This window comes from Mytilus californianus, unplaced genomic scaffold (assembly GCF_021869535.1).
Source record: "Mytilus californianus isolate M0D057914Y unplaced genomic scaffold, xbMytCali1.0.p SCAF_7, whole genome shotgun sequence".
Taxonomy (NCBI): Eukaryota; Metazoa; Mollusca; class Bivalvia; order Mytilida; family Mytilidae; genus Mytilus; species Mytilus californianus.
In genome coordinates this window covers 97,963,182-97,983,827 of record NW_026262723.1, presented here as the reverse complement: position 1 = coordinate 97,983,827, position 20,646 = coordinate 97,963,182, and the positions used below count along the sequence as shown (strand labels likewise).

General features: G+C 34.4%; 1 protein-coding gene across 1 annotated transcript; it reads left to right on the top strand.

The window, feature by feature from the left end:
* Nucleotides 1-2,265: 2,265 nt before the first annotated feature.
* Nucleotides 2,266-13,191, top strand: LOC127708825 (uncharacterized). Its single transcript, XM_052213976.1, has 4 exons — nt 2,266-2,397; nt 11,340-11,698; nt 12,193-12,254; nt 12,649-13,191. Exons 2-4 carry the CDS (start codon nt 11,342-11,344, stop codon nt 12,872-12,874), a joined length of 645 nt encoding a protein of 214 aa, XP_052069936.1. The 5' UTR covers nt 2,266-2,397; nt 11,340-11,341; the 3' UTR covers nt 12,875-13,191.
* The last annotated feature ends 7,455 nt before the right edge of the window (nt 13,192-20,646 follow it).

Sequence of the window (20,646 nt, the reverse complement as noted above, 5' to 3'; positions counted from 1 at the left end):
TTTTATTTAACGCCATTGCGTCCCATGTAAGAGTTGTCTTGTTGACACTCTTCCTACATCTTTTTTGTTACTACCTGTAACGTCTTTGTTATATAGGCACCTACGTTTTAATATTGTATTTATATTGTGTCATATATCAAACTTATTCGTTCAGTGTATGTTTACTTGTTTTTGTTTAAATGTCTTTTTGATCGAGTTAAGCCATTTCAATTGATATTTTATAGTGTGTCTTTTTATGTTGTAATGCTACACTACTGTCTCAGGTTAGGGTGAAGGTTGGCGCCTGTTAAAACGTTTAAACCCGCTGCATTTTTATGCACCTGTCCTAAGTCAGGAGCCTGTTGTTCAGTGGTTGTCGTTTGTTGGTGTGGTTCATAGGTGTTTCTCGTTTCTCATTTTTTATGTAGATTAGACCGTTGGTTTTCCTGTTTGAATTGTTTTACACTAGTCATTTTGGGGCCCTTTATAGCTTGCTGTTCGGTGTGAGCCAAGGCTCCGTGTTGAAGGCCGTACTTTGACCTATAATTGTTAACTTTTTATACATTGTGACTTGGATGGAGAGTTGTCTCATTGGCACTCACACCACATCTTCTTATTTGTATATATATAAGTAATAAAATGGCATTGGCAATCTTTTAACAGGACGGTAACACCAACAATAACAACATACCGAAGTATATAGCACATTATTGGGAGATTTTCAATTATTTTAGATGAATTGTGCAAGACACGCAATAGTATGCATATCTCCACAATCTTTTTTGTTCTACAAGTCAACAAAATATATGCATTTATCTTTAATCAGTTTTAATAGGTATTATCAATATCTAATTTTAGATTCCATGTTTCCGAGTTTATTGATAAACAAATGCTCTGAGCAGTTTTCATGAAACTTTGGTGACTGGTTTATATCTATTAAAATAAGCTCCCTTTAGGTTTTTTTTTATAAGTTTCTGATATACGACATTGGGAAGTTATGGAACTTTATTCGTTGGCGCTCTTGGCGCAGCTCTATATTCATTAAAGTTATATATTTTACCAACGGGTCGTATATACCAGTAATTCAGAACTACGGATACGATGATATTTTGTTTCTTTATTTGGAAATATATACAGGGTCTGTGAGAACTAAAAATGATGCAAAAGATCCGTTTTGTGGATTTCACAACTGAATCGGCTCTTTCTGAAAATTTGAACCATTTTGGTAATGAATTAAACAATTCGACTCGACTGTAGCATCGAGAAATTGCTATAAATAAGTTATGAATGTGACTCTATTGGCATACGTGTTCTAGCTTTGTGCGAACGGTATGTCATAAGACTTGAAGGTAGTTCACTATACCTACTAGAAAGTATCTACCCACTACGTCTAAAGTCAATTAATAAATGTATACAAATCGTTACATATAAGCAACCAGCAACTCGACCAAACAGCAAGTACAAGTAAGATACTGAGATCATGTATAATTTGATAAAAACAAAAAACGAACATCACAATATGATATGAGCGAGACAATTTTTGTAACAGCATAAAAACAATAACTTAAAATGTGTAACGATGTGCCTCGGTTGCCTTAATGGTCAGTTTCATTATCAGTTAGAACAATTTCTCCACTCTTTTGTTGGGATAGGAACGTTTTCTTTTCAAAATCATTCTTCATACATTTATGAAATATGTTATTTAAACACGACTTTTTTAATTTTTATTTCTTTCAAGGTGATATGCTTTTGTCATTGATTTTTTAATGTTACAAATATTTTCCATACAATTTATGGAACTATTCCAGCTTATTTTCTACTATTTAACATGATATTGCTCATACCATCACACTCTTACAGTAGCATCACCTGCTATATATTACTATACATGTGTAAGCTTAATACTATGCATGCACCGATTCGCATACTACTACATTTTAGTTCTCTTCATTTTTTTTATTATTTCACCAAATGGCTTATTTTGTCCTTTTCATTTACTTCTACACCCATTCGCGTACAGTTACTTCTATTCGCAAAATTACAATTACTACCACTATTCCCTAACTATACCATAGCTTATCGCTTACTTATTAGTTACTACAAACAATATACAGAACGGATGTATTAGCTATTGCTGTAAAACTAATATTCAAAAAACGACATTTCAGAAAAGTAACCACATGTAATGTTTCCTCTATTTCTATGTCTTCCTCGTTTTAAACTTAGCGGTTTTCAGTCTTTTAGAGACATTTGGTTGATTATTGACCGACCTATATCACACACGATCAATACAACATTGCTGCTGGTATAGCTTGCTCCTAATCATTAAATGGATCCAGGCGGTTTAAAATTTTAATGGAAATGGAACCTCGTAAATTGTCAAATGCTGACCCAATTTGGAGAATCTGTTTGCTATAGGTAAGTAATTATGCACATATTATGTTTAAACTACAAATTAGATTAACCATGGCGACTCTGTCTTTTGCAGAATTAATCATCACAATACAGTTTTATAAAATCTATAATAAGAATTGTTAATATTGATGTTTGTTCTGAGTAACACACTTCCTTTATAAAAAGTGTTGTGTGCTGACAATACTGAATTAATCTGAATTTTTATGGATTTCAAATCGACACAATACCGCGATGGACCAATCATTAAACATACGATATTTTTTTCTGATCTACCGGTGCACATAAACAATATTTTAATACGCTTAGTTTGAATTGAATGCCTTTTCAAATTCTTTCCAAATAAAATAAGATTAAATATGTTTTCACTTAAAATACTGGCTCCAAAAATGGAAGACGATAACAAAGGAACAATACAAAAATAAGGTCAAATAATGGAGACTACACTATGAGGAAGTGAAACGGGCATGTAGGTATGACAAGTGGAACATAGATGTGGACCTTTGTGGTCGTGGTCATCTGTGGCACATATATTCCATAAAAGCTAACCAAATCATGTTGGCGTCCCTACAGCTGTTGATTAGATGGCTTCAACTTTACCTAAGTTAGTTCAATAGCATCCTAACTAGCAGCAACCCTCAATGGATACGTGAATGACTTTTGTCTTTATCGATTGCTCTGAAAAATCTTACAATTTCTAAACTGGTTATCTATCTGTGCATTCAGATTATACTTTGTTTGAACAGATAGAGGTATCATTTTGGTAATTTGTTTTAATATGATCTATGGTACTTGCTTAATCAAGGGCGTAATAGAAGTTGAAAATATAATTTCATTTAAGTTCAATAGTAACCTAGGTTGACCTCATTACCACCATCCACACGAAATGAGGAATGTTTGTAAAGGTTCCTTTAATCTTCATTCTTATGAAGTTGCCAGCAGCTCACACATGAACTTGAAGCCAGATTTATTGCAACTATTGGAGACTCAAGAAAGATTCCTTTTGGATATAAAAATTGGACAAGGGCTCTCCAAACTATTGGCCAACTATGGAAAGCCTCAGCTGTCATATATTAGAGATTTACAAAACGTTATGCTGAAGCTTAAAATGTAAAGTTAAGACAGCGTGATGTTGAATTGAGTCACCAAAATGCTAACTCTAAATTACAATATGCTAAGTTGAATTTGCGCAATGTTGACTTGCAATGACAAGTGCTTTAGTCGTGATAGTATAATGATAAGTCACGATGTTGTGATGATATGCCAAACACGCGTAACGTTGGGTTTAAAGTACATGATGTAAAGTTGACGTTGCATGATGTTAGCTTGCAGATTCATACTGCTCAGTCATCCACATCGACAGCTATGATAACAAATAAAATGAATAGCTAAAATGTATGGTGCTGACTTGTAATTAATAAATGTTGAGCTGAGATAGTAAGATGTTATATCATTGTGATATTACGATTGGTCTATCATGCAATCTGTTGATTTAAAACACCATGATGCACAGTTGAAAGTACATGATGTTAAGTTAAGATAACACGATGCTACACCACTATATTGAAACGAAAGGTTTACCATACAATTTGTTGACTTAAAACAACACGATGCAACGTGTTAAGCTAAGATGCTCACTGGAAACTACAGGACGTACAGTTGAAATTTTGTAATGCTAAGCTACGATAGCACGATGTTATATCATTAAAATGTCACAATAGGCTTATTATACAATTTGCTCATTTAAAACTACACAACGTACAGTTAAAAGTACGTGATGTTAAGCTAAGATAGCACGTTGTTATATCATTAGAATGTCACGATAGGCTTACCACACGAAATGCTCGTTTAAAACTACACGACGTACAGTTGAATGTACGTGATGTTGAGCTATGATAGCAATATCTTCTATCATAATAATATCACGATAGGCTTGCCATACAATATGCTCATTCAAAACTACACGACGTACAGTTGAAAGTACGTGTTGTTCAGCTACGATAGCACGATGTTATATCATTATAATGTCACGATAGGCTTATTATACAATTTGCTCATCTAAAATTACACCACGTACAGCTGAAAGTACGTGGTGTTAAGCTAAGATAGCACTTTGTTATATCATTAGAATGTCACGATAGGCTTACCACACGATATGCTCATTTAAAACTACATGATTTTCAGTTGAAACTAGGTGATGTTATGCTAAGATAGCATGTTGTTATATCATTTGAATGTCACGATAGGCTTACCATACAATATGCTCATTTAAAACTACACAACGTACAGTTGAAAGTATGTGATGTTGAGCTATGATAGCACGATGTTATATCATAATAATATCACGATAGGCTTGCCATACAATATGCTCATTCAAAACTACACGACGTACAGTTGAAAGTACGTGTTGTTGAGCTAAGATAGCACGATGTTATATCATTATGACGTCACGAGAGGCTTATCATACAATGTGTTGACTTGAAACTACACGATGTAAATTTGAAGTAGTTTGGTCTTGACTTGAAACAGTAAAATGTTAAGTTATAAAGACAGAACGAAAAGTCAAAATAAAACAATGATATGATGACATATACTTGTGCAGAATTGAAGATTTTTGGTGTTGACTTCGAATATAGTACAAATATTAGATCGTTTTATGTTAAATTGAAAGACAATAATGATGCGTAAAACCAGAGACATATAATACATATAATAATTGTATTATATGTCTCTGGTAAAACATTACAGAATTATGTGAATTGAAACTGCAATTCTATGGAAAAGAATGAGGGACAAATCCCCAGGATTTTTTCTTCTTCATTTGCAAGTTTGGAGGCAAAATGATATACAAAGAAAGTTTTCCATAAATTCTTAAAGCAAAAGAATTATCCATCGCTATATATTACACTTGAATATAGTTTTGCCGTATATTTTACATGTTTTGTTTGGATTTTTTTTTATGATTAAAAACCAGACTTTTTTTATGAACAATATTTAAGAAAATATTTATCAATGTTGTGTGTTAATATATACAACACAATATTGTGCTTATAAGACTCATGACTGTGAGGGTCAAATTTTACTCATATAAAATCACATCTATGTAAGAGTTAGCGGAGATTTTGTATTTACCACTCCCGTTTTCCACGAAATAAAACATAAGAATCTGGAGTCTTAATCTTAAAAAAACAAAGATCAACTGATATGACAAATAATACGATTATAGCGCAGGACTGAGAGGGTCAGAGCTATATCAGAATGTGACCCCCCGGTCTTGTTAGAGATATCTGAAAATTTGAATTTTCTTTTCCATGAAATAAAACAAAAGAATCTGGACTTAATCAATAGAATGTCAGAGACAGTTTGTCGACTAGTTCGTTGAAAATTCGGCTAGGCAAGTAAAGTATGTCTTGTAACAAAGCAGGGTTTATTCATATTCATATCACACTTACATGTTCTCGTCCTGATATGCATGTAATATTTGCCACTGTACGTAAAACGCACCCCTTTCTCCGAAATAAAACCAAAAAATCTGGACTTAATCAAAACCGATGCTATTTAGATTTCCATAGATTGTCAGAGTCGGTTTGTCAACTAGTTTGTTAAAAATTCGGCTAAGCAAGCAAAATATGTCTTGTACAGAGCCAAGATTTATTCATATTCATATTACACTTACATATTCTAGTCCTTATATGCATGTAATATTTGCCACTGTTCACTAAATACAAATACATTTTCATCAATTCTTTTTTATGAAAAGGAGCCTAACTTAAGCACGTTCATCGATTTGACATCCTGTAGTTCATGTTTATTTTGGGATTTCCTCGAAAATTATAACACATTCCTTCTTTATTTGCAAAATCGCCAAGTGACGGGTGGCACATATGAAACAGGATCTGCTTACCCTTCTGGAGCACCTGAGATCACCCCTTTTTTGAGGGTTTCGTGTTGCTCAGTTTTTGGTTTTCTATATGCTGCTCTTAATATACTGCTGTTTGGCTTTTGATCTTTTTTCTCTCGTTTATTTCGGCTCATGAGTTTTTGTCATGACATTGTCAGTTTGGTTAAGATTTTTACTATCCCTTTTGTATCTTTCGCCTTCTTTTATCCATTTTTGTGTATTTTTTTTTTTCGATTCTCCCCTCCCCTGAACAGTATAATAGATAGATAAATGAAAACAGAAACCCTTTTCAACAAAAGGAGATCTACAAGTAACTCGACGTGACCGAAATTGTAAATTTCTTCCTCATTAGACATATTGCCCTTAGGGTAGATCGAGTGTCTTCCGCCATCTTAGGGAGCTACCATGTAATTTTTATTGGGGGCTAGAATGAAATTTGAAAAAAGGCAGGACAGGAGTTTTGTGTAAAAAAAAAAGGCAGGATGAGCAACTTGGCAAAAAAAAAGGCAGGATGACAATTTATGTAAAAACAAGAGGCTCTCAAGAGCCTGAATCCCTCACCTGTATTTTAGAGGAGAAGATTTTTAAATGTTAGCAAACTTGATGAACAAATTGTGTAAAATTGTCTTTAAAGGGCAATAACTCCTTAAGGGGTCAATTGACAATTTTGGTCATATTTAACGTTTTTGTAGATCTTACTTTGCTGAACATTATTGCTGCTTACAGTTTATATATATCTATAATAATATTCAAAATAATAACAAAAAACTGCAAAATTTTGTTAAAACTACCAATTCGGTGGCAGCAACCCAACAATGGGTTGTTCGATTCGTCTGATAATTTCAGGGCCGATAGATCTTGACCAATTACACCAATTTTATCCCCTGTCACATTTGCTCTAAAAGCTTTAGTTTTAGAGATATAAGCCAAAAACTGCATTTGACCCCTATGTTCTATTTTTAGCCATGGCGGCCATGTTTGTCGATGGATCAAAACTTCGGATACAATATATAAACTAGATACCCTAAGGAACATTTAGTTAAAGTTTAAAGGTATTTGGCCCAGTAGTTTCAGAGGAGAAGATTTTTGAAATAGTTTACGAGTACCGACGACCGACGACGACAGCTAGACGACGACAGACGACGGACGACGACGGACGCCAAGTGATGGCATAAGCTCACATGGGGCCCTTCGGGCCCCAGTGAGCTAAAAACTCAGAATAAACTAATAAAAAAAAAGCAGGACCGAATAGAGTGAAAAATAAAAAGGCAGGACAGTGATTACAACTAAAAAAAAAGGCAGGACAAAATTTTTCGTCCTAGCACCCCCCCCCCCCCCCCCCCCCCCCCCCCCACACCCACTCCCATCCCCCTCCATAAAAATCACGTGGTAGCTCCCTTAGATTCTCATATAGCTCCACACAATCGGTCTAGATCTAAAAAAATATACACATTTTGAGAGAGGAATGTTATTCATATGTAGTACTTTTCATCTTGATGAAGAAAATTATGAGATTTATCTGATTAAAACGACTATTTGTTTTTGAATAAAAGAACGTTTTTTGCATATGTTTTTTTTGAATAAAAGAACGTTTTTTGCATATGTTTTTCAACTTTTCGATATAGGGGAGATAACTCGGATAACATTATTTTTTGTCGTCTTTTATTTTTTTTACCATGGCATTGTGAGTCTGTTTTCGACTTATGAGTTTGAAATCCCTTTGGCATATTTCGTCTCTAATGATGGAATGTGTAGGGACTTTATCTGTTTTGTTTTGTAGACAGAAAACGAGACTCGTGATCCCAATTTTTATTTTTATTTTCTAACATTGAGTTTTCCATGTATAGTTTATACAAAATCTGACAATACTGCATAACCTGTAGCGTGCAAAATGCTCTGTGGCCCAAACTGTTGATACCAAAATAATACATGGACTTTAACAATTTTTACAGTTTTTGATTTTTTCCTTTTTCTTTGAAAACACATATAGATAGAGAGAAGCTGCAAAGAATCAAGAAAATCACTATGGACAAGAAAATAAGTGACGGAAATCATTAATTGGCTTCTTATTATAAGTTATAGGGGTCATTGTCCATTAATGACTTTACCAATTTAAAAAAATAAAATATTCTCCGAGTGGATATATACATAAACCTGGGTACTATCTTACTTGGTGCTGGAAAAATGGTTGGCACTGCTGTAAATGATGTATTTTTTTTTGAAAGTTGACGATTTAGACTGGAGGCTCTAGGTCAAATTTCATATAGACTTCATGTAAGAGCGAAAAGTATACCACAGAATCTACCATACTTTATGTTTGGGTTGGCCCCATGCAGTAGGATTCTATCAACTATCAATTCTTTTTTTTTTTATTTCGTGGAAAAGAAAATTCAAATTTTCAGATACCTCTAAACAAGGCCGGAAGGGGGGGGGGGGGGTCACGTTCTCATATAGCTCTGACCCTCTCAGTCCTACGCTTTACCGTATTATTTGTCATATCAGTTGATCTTTGTTTTTTAAGATTAAGACTCCAGATTCTTATGTTTTATTTCGTGGAAAACGGGAGTGGTAAATACAAAATCTCCGCTAACTCTTACATAGATGTGATTTTATATGAGTAAAATTTGACCCTCACAGTCATGAGTCTTATAAGCACAATATGATGTTGTATATATTAACACACAACATAGATAAATATTTTCTTAAATATTGTTCATAAAAAAAGTCTGGTTTTTAATCATAAAAAAAAATCCAAACAAAACATGTAAAATATACGGCAAAACTATATTCAAGTGTAATATATAGCGATGGGTAATTCTTTTGCTTTATGAATTTATGGAAAACTTTCTTTGTATATCATTTTGCCTCCAAACTTGCAAATGAAGAAGAAAAAATCCTGGGGATTTGTCCCTCATTCTTTTCCATAGAATTGCAGTTTCAATTCACATAATTCTGTAATGTTTTACCAGAGACATATAATACAATTATTATATGTATTATATGTCTCTGGTTTTACGCATCATTATTGTCTTTCAATTTAACATAAAACGATCTAATATTTGTACTTTATTCGAAGTCAACACCAAAAATCTTCAATTCTGCAGAAGTATATGTCATCATATCATTGTTTTATTTTGACTTTACGTTCTGTCTTTATAACTTAACATTTTACTGTTTCAAGTCAAGACCAAACTACTTCAAATTTAAATCGTGTAGTTTCAAGTCAACACATTGTATGATAAGCCTCTCGTGACGTCATAATGATATAACATCGTGCTATCTTAGCTCAACAACACGTACTTTCAACTGTACGTCGTGTAGTTTTGAATGAGCATATTGTATGGCAAGCCTATCGTGATATTATTATGATATAACATCGTGCTATCATAGCTCAACATCACATACTTTCAACTGTACGTTGTGTAGTTTTAAATGAGCATATTGTATGGTATGCCTATCGTGACATTCAAATGATATAACAACATGCTATCTTAGCATAACATCACCTAGTTTCAACTGAAAATCATGTAGTTTTAAATGAGCATATCGTGTGGTAAGCCTATCGTGACATTCTAATGATATAACAAAGTGCTATCTTAGCTTAACACCACGTACTTTCAGCTGTACATGGTGTAATTTTAGATGAGCAAATTGTATAATAAGCCTATCGTGACATTATAATGATATAACATCGTGCTATCGTAGCTGAACAACACGTACTTTCAACTGTACGTCGTGTAGTTTTGAATGAGCATATTGTATGGCAAGCCTATCGTGATATTATTATGATAGAAGATATTGCTATCATAGCTCAACATCACGTACATTCAACTGTACGTCGTGTAGTTTTAAACGAGCATTTCGTGTGGTAAGCCTATCGTGACATTCTAATGATATAACAACGTGCTATCTTAGCTTAACATCACGTACTTTTAACTGTACGTTGTGTAGTTTTAAATGAGCAAATTGTATAATAAGCCTATTGTGACATTTTAATGATATAACATCGTGCTATCGTAGCTTAGCATTACAAAATTTCAACTGTACGTCCTGTAGTTTCCAGTGAGCATCTTAGCTTAACACGTTGCATCGTGTTGTTTTAAGTCAACAAATTGTATGGTAAACCTTTCGTTTCAATATAGTGGTGTAGCATCGTGTTATCTTAACTTAACATCATGTACTTTCAACTGTGCATCATGGTGTTTTAAATCAACAGATTGCATGATAGACCAATCGTAATATCACAATGATATAACATCTTACTATCTCAGCTCAACATTTATTAATTACAAGTCAGCACCATACATTTTAGCTATTCATTTTATTTGTTATCATAGCTGTCGATGTGGATGACTGAGCAGTATGAATCTGCAAGCTAACATCATGCAACGTCAACTTTACATCATGTACTTTAAACCCAACGTTACGCGTGTTTGGCATATCATCACAACATCGTGACTTATCATTATACTATCACGACTAAAGCACTTGTCATTGCAAGTCAACATTGCGCAAATTCAACTTAGCATATTGTAATTTAGAGTTAGCATTTTGGTGACTCAATTCAACATCACGCTGTCTTAACTTTACATTTTAAGCTTCAGCATAACGTTTTGTAAATCTCTAATATATGACAGCTGAGGCTTTCCATAGCCAACCTCTAACATGTATTATGTCAAAGAAAATACGGAAGCAAATATTCGGGTCAATTACAGTTCTTTTATCATATTAGCTCTTTAAATGCCAAAAAATGGAATCGTAAAAATGGTAAAAAGAACTGAGATGCCTTTTTACAGTTTTGTTCATACTTTAGAACTAAAATGTGTTTGAATTAACTATATTTACTAGAATGTTTTATATAATTGGAACTCAACAAATTCCGGAAGACAAAATTGACCTTGAACTTTTTTGGTTATTATAGTCCAAACTTTTGGTTCGCCACACTCATCCATAAGCTCAATAAAAGAAAGGCGATTGAAAAAAATGATATGGTCGATTTTAGATATGACTCTTTCAAGGTGAATTTACGTTTTCTTTTCTTTGCTAGGCATGCATACAAGTACCCAGACTGTGATTACTTGGAGAAATTTACCAGCCACGGCTAGATACATTCAGTACGAGAACCCTTGTCTTCTCTTAATTGGTAACGCATTATGTTACATAATTTCTGGACTTGCCTTACTGGTGTTTGGCGTCATTGTAACCTCGGTTACTTTCCAGAATTTAGAGAGGCACACAGAGGGTAATACCGAAAGATACGTTGGTCCTGTTTTGATCGTTGTAGGAGCCTTACTTTTGGCTAGAGGGACATTCAATCAATTCCATTTTGTAGAAACAAGGACGAGGGAGAGAATACTTATACGGGACTGTCAACCTACCCTGTATTCTTCTAGACAAATAACGGAGGTTAGATTAATAAACTTTACAATTAAAACGAGTTATATGAGGGTCTGGAGGGGGGGGGGTCTTTCATTTCTGTATTTTTTAATATTGTAGACTATATTTCTCTATTCTTTATAAATATTGCCTGTTATTTTCTATTCTTTATATTTAAGCACCCCATTATTCACATTCTTTATTTTTTTGGCCTATTTTTTATATTCTTTATATTTTTTGCCCTTTATTTTGCACGTTTTGCCCATCCACACACTCGTTTATAGAATGTCGTATCTTGTTTCATTTCAGTCAGTAAAAATCAGCAAGAAAGGTTTAACCTCTTTCCCCAATCTTTATCACTACATGGAAACATGGTAGTGGGTACTTTTAATACTTACACATCATCTTATTGTATTCAGGATTTCCAGTGTAAGTAAAGCATTCAAATGTCCTGAATTGTGACATTCACTTTCTTCCAACAATACTCTTTAATTTCCGTTGATGGTTTGACAATTCTGTTTCAGTGTAGTAGTACGACAGCAACTATGTGTAGTGTTTCAGTAAATGAAGATAACAATCAAAGTGGGCAAGTATTTTACATTTATAAAAGGCAATATAACAAGACACTTTATCAGAAAAAAAATGGATGATCGAAAACAAGACGAAAAGCACCAATTATAAAAAGACGTATTGAAAAACCGAATCATATCATAACGATCGTATATTATCGCGCTTGAATTTCAACATAGTCAAATTAAAATTGCACTAAACAAAAAGGAAACACGAATCCTTGACATGATTTAAAACTTGTAGGTACACGGAATGACAGAAGATGTAACATTTTTAAGATTTGATTGTATCATCAATGAAACATTCATGCAGTTGGGACATTTTGTTAAAAAAAAACTACTTCGGTTTAAAAGAAAACAGCAAACACTCATTGAAATGAATCACTTTTAATGATGTTCAATATTTTTTAGACGACTGCCGACAAATGAAGACCCACCTCCCTACGAGGTTGTCATAGCAGATCAAAGTTTACCCGACTCTCCTGACACGTTCGACATTGTTCGAATAACACATAGATGGCAGGATGAATTGGTAACAACAAGCGAAGGGTCTGTAGCATCCCCTAGTAATGGTTCTGAGCCACCGTCATACGAGGAATACATGAAGAGAGTGTCTGAAGCCCAGAACGACACTTGATGAACGCAGTTTGATTGTTCACTCCTGGGCACTTTTGCACAGTAATAGAATGTTTGGAGTCTTTGTTCGTAAATTGTCTTGATTGCGTTCGTGCGGATTATTGTTCTCAAATGTAGTGCTGCGGGAATTGGTGGACCTATAACGATTGCTTTGTGTGTGAATAAACGTAGAGATGCATGAAGGCTCAAGGCCTCGAACGTGTTGGTATTTTTTTTTACCTGCTTTTGTACTTTTGTAGTTCTAATTCTAAATGCTTTGAATAGTTTGCTTTCATGTATAACATATCATTAAATCTTATAAATGTCTTAGATATTTTACTTCAACTTTTATTACTTTTGCAATTATATACGTTGATGTTTGTCCATGTTATTGTTCTGTGCATTTAAATAGTTTGCACCAAAGGCAGTGAGTATCACTTACATAAACCTACACAAAGAAGTACCATGATAATAAATCTGCAGCGACAACATTGAGAACTTCATTTATAAATGAAGGGATCTCTCAGATGCATAGAATTTTTTTTTTCGCCTGATTTCTTTCGAATTTATGATTGTATCATCTCGTCAAATAGTGTTTAGGTTTTCATGGCTCTAAATAAGGTGACCTCGTACCTAGGCTGGTGGACGTTAGTTTTAGCGGGTATATTTACAGCCTTAGAGGAGGCCCCATACTCGGCGTCAAACGCAACAAATGGACTTTTCATTTCATACCACTTGCTTCATGTCATGGTTAGTGAACTATGTCTCCGATTGTATCATACATCTGTAGTCAAATGCTTCGGCAATACCCGAATCATTATGAAATTCTATTCTAATAACAATTTTTGATTTTGGCATCCATCACCCTCATGTGCTCTCGTTTCTTGTCTGGGTTTGGCTTTAATTTTTTGTTCATTTTGTTGTGTTATCAGCTCAACAACGTTTGTATTAGGTTTTCACTTTTACAAATATTTTGCAGTCGAGTACACTGAGGAGACATTAATTGTCGAAATGCGCATCTGGAACGATGATCGGAAATTGATACCCAGATCGTACGGTATAATTTCTTTATAATATCCACGTCATTTGAACTCTGGTGGATAGTTGTCTCATCGGAAATCATACCACATCTACTTGTTTTTGTAACCATTAATTATATTCCGGTAATTAAGTAAACTGCCTGAGGCAAGGCCTACCCAAATATGAAGATAGTACACTGACATCAATAGAAACTTCAAGTACAAACAGAAATACAAACAATCATGAAAGTATTTAACAATCCGAATCACACATAGACTACAAAGGACGCAATACCAGGTGCAGCGATCATGTAAGTTACTCATGCTATGAAAGCATCACACGTCATATAATTCCAAAGCTATTTCAAGCTAGGAACATGATAAAAGCAGCAGTAATGCCAGGTGGGCATGTGGGATCTATTATAGAGCTATAAGGTGAAAAGAAATGTACCGGGACACTCTAATCAGCAAACATGTGGTGGTGACGGCAAAACTTGAAACGTAATAATTACATTACATAGTCAGTACAACCACATTTGAACTTGTGTATGGACTGAGCGTCTGTAGGCAACTGCATGACATTGTCCTTAAATTCAAGTAATGCATTTGTCACTCATTATAACATAAGGAAAACTGTCCTTTTGTCATAACCTATCGCATCTCCAGTAACTTGTAGGAAGCACACAGATGCATAAAAGGCATGCAGTGCAATGTACACCTGTTGCTGTAAAATTGGTACCGAAAGTTAGATACTATTGAGTTCAAAGATTTGTTTCGGGGTAGTTTTGAAACAGTGGAGCATTTCACACATGTATTGGGTTTGTTTAACTTAAATCATTTCCCTGGAATTTTTTCAATTCAAAGAGGGTACATATGCAGCATTCTCGAACTGAATGACTGGTCGAACTCTTTGAGACATCAGTCAGGAACCTGATGTTCTGTGGTTGTCGTTTGTTGATGTGGTTCATAAGTGTTTCTCGTTCCTCGTTTTTTATATAGATTAGATCATTGGTTTTCCTGTTTGAATGGTTTTGGTTTTACACTATTCATTTTTGTGGCCCTTTATAGCTTGCTGTTCGGTGTGAGCCACGTCTCCGTGTTGAAGGCCGTACTTTGACCTATAATGGTTTACTTTTACAAATTGTGACTTGGATGGAGAGTTGTCTCATTAGCACTCATACCACATCTTCTTATATCTAATTACATTTATAATTAACATGTTTTATCGGTCACGGTAACATTGACAGACGTACTGTTCTGAAAAATATAATAAAACGGTTATACACAATGCCATTAATCTATTGTTTATAGTGCTGTTTAAAACAGAAATGGTGATTTCTGCAAACAACTTATACCAGAAATAGTCATAAAACAATTTCGTTACCGACTAATGGAAAATGTTAGCTCCTGTCTTTATCTGGCATTGTTCGATTTACCCATACTTCGTATTCGTACAGTTTTAATTACCATTTAAGATACACCTGATAAAGCATACAGATGGTCAGTCATGATTGTAAATTTGTGATAATTCAAAAAGCTTGAATTTGATCACAAGAATGAATTGTTTTGCATACTAACAGGAAAATATTAATTCAACACTTAAGATAGACACAAAGCTATTTTTATTACATTTGATTATTTGATTGTTAAAGGTTCAGCGTATGAGTTTATTTTTTGTGCAGCCAGTATTATTGTAACGTTCCGGGGTTTTCGAGTCAGGATTCACGGCGTTACTTAAGTGGGCCTCCGGTGAAGGAAGTAATTATAAAAATCATAATGGAAGTTCATAAATTGTATTATTTTCTGCTTCAGTAATATGCAATCAAACAAATACAGTGGTTCATAAATTATATGACATGAAATAAAATAGATTAATAATATATAATAAGTAATACAGCAAGGTGCGTTACTTGCACTAAGTTTAACAAAACAATTCCTCTAGCGCTCGGTGCAAGACAATCTACTTGAGACACTGCATTCTAATACTCTGCATCCTTGGTGCAGGAAAATCTGCCTGGTGCACTGCATTCAAATACTGTGCAAACTCGGTGCATAATTAGCGATTTACCCGTACGTCAGCATTTCTACACGAGGACTTCGGTACTATTATCAAGTCTATTAAATATTATCACCAAGCACGCTTACTTTGTGCAGCAAAATATAGTTTGAGATATACTGCTTACAGCATGGAGGATCTTGGAGAGAATCTCCTAATTGGAATAGGCAGCGTTCCGCATTTTATACCAAAATCGTCGTTTACTGGAGACGTAATACACAAGGTATTCATGAACAAGCACATTAACACGTAACATTAAATTTGGCGCGTTACATTAAAAGTAAACGTAAGCAAATACAAAACTGAACAATTACACTCATAAATAAATTCGATTCGTAGGTCAAACATAGTAATTCATTATAATAGGTCTAGTTAAGCTATACCGTCTGTAAAATACGGAACAGAACGCAACAACGAACTTCTGCTTATATCAAATAAAGGCAACAGTAGTATACCGCTGTTCAATAGTCATAATTCGATTAAGCAAAAACAAATGCGGGTAACAAACTAAAACCGAGGGAAACACATCAACTATAAGAAGAAAACAACGGAACAACAGAAACACTGAACTGCAACAAAAGCAAACGCCAGCATACATAGAAACGGACTTAAGATAACAACTGCCATATTCCTGACTTGGTACAGAACATTTTAAGACAAAAATGATGGGTTGAACCTTCCAAGAAACTGTTTAAATATATGAGAGTTAACATTCGAGTTGTAAAGGTGATCCAGACCAATCATATTAAACAAATTGAACATATATTGTGGATAATTCCACCCCCTTTGAAGCGTTAGGGACTTTAGCTCTTCAAATACATTTCGACATAATTTACTTGTGTATTCCTTGAATCATAGCAAAAAAAGACACCTTTGTCTATTAAGAAAATCGTTTGTCGGTTCCCATCCCAAGTCTAGGAAAAGAGCAGCTTTTGGGATATTCATCTTTTTGGTGACTTGAAGCTGATGACGGTAGCCATACGGCACATCCGTGTGTTAGAGATGGTCTGATGACCGAGTTCCAGAGAGCATCACCAAAAGATATGTGATTAAAAGATCCGTGTTCATTAAGTAGCTTAGTCATATAATTCAATTTACGTTCGAAAATATCTTTAAGAAATAAATTTTAAAAATTGTTATAACAACAAATAGATCATAATAACATGACAGAGTGTTTTGTTTCAGAGTGTTCTATATAGATATACAGAAAGCCAATTTTAGACAAGGTACCGCATAAGCCTGGAACTATCGTGGCTAGTCACATATAGTTAACGGCGTTTTTCTCACAATGACGTTTTACCTCCAAGCCTGGAAATGTCATGGCGGGTAACATTTTAGAGATTCGAATCATGTTCTAAAACTATGAATTTATAATATAATCTAAGCATTTTTTTTTCTGCGATTGCTGTACCACTTTTTTCCCAATTTATCTTGTTTGTCACCCATAAAGGACAAACAATTGTTAACGAAAGTATGTAAAAATTCAGAATAAAAATTTTGCTAAGAAAAATCTACTATTTGATGTTGTCGCAAAATTGTAGTGACTGCAATTGATTGAATTATATGATTGAAACTTTGATAACCATCAAACTTTGATGTGTTACGGAATGGTCGAACTGATTGGTCCTATCAGATACAGTATCTGGTTCAGCTGATTCTTGTTTGTGTTCATTTTCTGACGAAATCTTCAACGATGTCGATCAACATTCTGATTTTTTTTCTTCAGTTGATGGACTGGCAATTCACAAAGATTATCATTGTTGCCAATGCTATGTTCAGTATTTAATTTTTATTTTGACAATCAAAAAGTGTATTTAGGAAATTTTGACTTTAGCATGACTTGTAGGATATTCGGTTACTATTAAATTTCCTTTTAATTTATAGCTCCCACTATTCAGATCAGAGGCTTTCCAAAAAGTTGGTTGTAAGTTTGCCAAATGAAGTGAAACTAATTAACGCACAGATTAAATGCAGCGTTGATTTATATGGAAGGAAATGTTAAATGTCAAAATTGAAAATTGAAAAATCATCATCTTGAATGTTCCTTTAGTATCTTTCGCCTCTCTTCCTCATGCATATCTTATGTCTTAGTCTGATTTGGCTTTATATATTTAAACAAAAAAATTTGTAACTTTAACGCTGATTTCGGCTTCAAAGATTGGCAAATTTGAATTGATACCAATTGATGTTGTTATATCATGAGCTCACTTGTATTTGCTTTGTTTAACTAAGCGATTTCCTTGGAACAAAATTAATTCAAATGTATATATGCAATATTCACGGATTTACTGAGTGGTAGATCACTTGACTGCAAAATTATTTAATCAAAGATACAAAACTGCGTTCATTTAATATATACATGTATATGTCTCATGTGCGATCAACCAATTTCTTGCTTTCGTTTAATATATGTCTCATGTGCGATCAACCAATTTCTTGCTTTCGTTTAATATATGTCTCATGTGCGATCAAACTTTTTCTCGGACACTAATAGTTTGTGTAAAATGTATAAATTCAGGTCCTTTAGTTTTTTTCAAAGATACATATAATAAACAAAGAATTTGGAATGATATGGCCACAGTGTGATTTTTTTGCGCAGACAAGATAAGGCAAGTTGAACGTACAAACCGCCGAACCATTATTTTTGGAAAGCCTGTGTTTCACTGGTAGGCAAGGAAAACTACAATCCTCTACGTTCATTGCAAATAGAAAGATCGTATGGAAGATGAGCGTAGCAAATATCCCCCCCCCCTAAGAACTCTTTGGTTTACATTTGCAACTTATTAAAATTCAAATAGAACACTTGAGCTCCAAACTGGGACCAATTCAGGAACCTGTCTCTTTGGTACATTCAAAGAAGACCCAAGCTAAATTCTATGGGAACACAGAAGAAGAGAACCCAAAATATAAGCTAGCGTACAATGTGGGGACATGTTCCATTTTCATCTTGCCATATCCCGCTGCTTATACTGTAACGACTTATTTATTTTGAATTTACAACAAATGTGAAATGATAATAATATTGAATCAAAAGTCATATAGATATAATAAAATATGAACTGCCAATAATCTTGAAAATATATTAGTTAAACATGTATTCGAATCGATTAACTGGCGCCTCAAAGTTAGATGGAATGTTTTCTTTTTGGCTTCTCAGGTATAGCATCTCTGGAGTAAGCGACCATTCACTGGCAATATGGCACGTTCTTTTCATTCTGAATTGTTAGTTCCAGTGGCAGTACGTCTATATCACACATATATAACATCTCTGTATCATTACTGTATCCTTTCACTACAAAACCTGAAAAATTTGAACAACACAGCAGGGAATTTTTCTTATCTTATTTTTGAGGGGGTGAATGGGGAGATGGGTGGGATTTTAATTAACTATGCTGGCAGCCTTCGCTTTTGGTTAAACGTTTTTTGTGCCATGGGTCGATTGAAGGCCGATTTGTAAATACTACGTTGACTGCCACGGGACGATTTTCGACCGATGTTTTTTCCTTACGTCGAACAATAGGCTTCGATGACGTTGATGCTTTTGTGTAGTATGGGAGTGGCTACACAGACGACGAACTGCGCAGTAACAAAACGTAATGTAATGCATGCAAAGTGACTACAAATTTTCATTTTATTTGCGTCGCAATTTTTTATTTGCTTTCATTTTGTGAACTTTCTGCTGATGTTTTCTCTTTTGTTTTATATATAAAAAAATGATATTACAGAAATGGAGAAGTTTCATTAATTAGAGCAGTCGAAATGTGAAATTACTGAAACCAGTACACTACATATGTGCACGTTTCATTAAATAATGAATCTTCAGTAATGCTCCGGATCGAAATTATGAAATTATTAAACTACAAGCCTAAAACGTTCGAAGTGCGAATTCAAATACCAAAATGACCGAAAAAATCAATTAAAAAATACCATCTAGGGACAAGCTAAGTTGAGTAATTTGAGTGCTTGTCTTGATCCTACAGAGCCATTTTTATGGGAGGGAGTGGGAATTTGATGCATTATCAATTATTTATTCATGCAGTGGGTCGTGTTATGTTCCCACGTCTCCATTCTGAAACAAAACCTGGTATTACAATAAAAACATTTTTTAACATTTTTTTATAAGAAACAAAGAATATGTTTTTAACTAAAATTCAACACACGAATGATTATCTTTACAATCCCGGTGCACCCCCTTACTGCAAACTCGAAAAACTGTCCTACTCCTCATTCGACCTCCGTAACCATTCCTGTCTGAACATACATCACAATGTTTCTTTCGATGACCGGGCAACTTTTATTCTTATTTTGTCTATTGTCTTGGTTTTCGTTTTTTTTGCATCATGTGGTCTTTGGCGAGGTCCTCAATAATCTTTTTGAGTGAAAACTAATCTTGACAGTTTAGGGTTATCCGATGTATTTTGTTGGTATAAAAGAGGGACGAAAGATACCAGAGGGACAGTCAAACTCATAGATCGAAAACAAACTGACAACGCCATGGCCAAAAACAAAAAGACAAACAGACAAATAATAGTACAGATGACACAACATTGAAAACTAAAGACTAAGCAACACGAACCCTACCAAAAACTGGGGGTGATCTCAGGTGCTCCGGAAGGGTAAGCAGATCCTACTCCACATGTAGCACCCGTCGTGTTGCTTATGTTATTACAAATCCGGTAAATAGTCTAATTCGGTAAGTCACATTCGTGAAAAGGGAAG

What these genes read in the sequence shown, in the direction of transcription:
- LOC127708825 (XM_052213976.1), top strand. Translation starts at nt 11,342, where the DNA reads ATGCATACAAGTACCCAGACTGTGATTACTTGGAGAAATTTACCAGCC. An exon ending in CTTCTAGACAAATAACGGAG is followed by an intron (nt 11,699 to 12,192) that starts GTTAGATTAATA and finishes ATTCTGTTTCAG; the next exon opens with TGTAGTAGTACGACAGCAAC. An exon ending in GAAGATAACAATCAAAGTGG is followed by an intron (nt 12,255 to 12,648) that starts GCAAGTATTTTA and finishes AATATTTTTTAG; the next exon opens with ACGACTGCCGACAAATGAAG.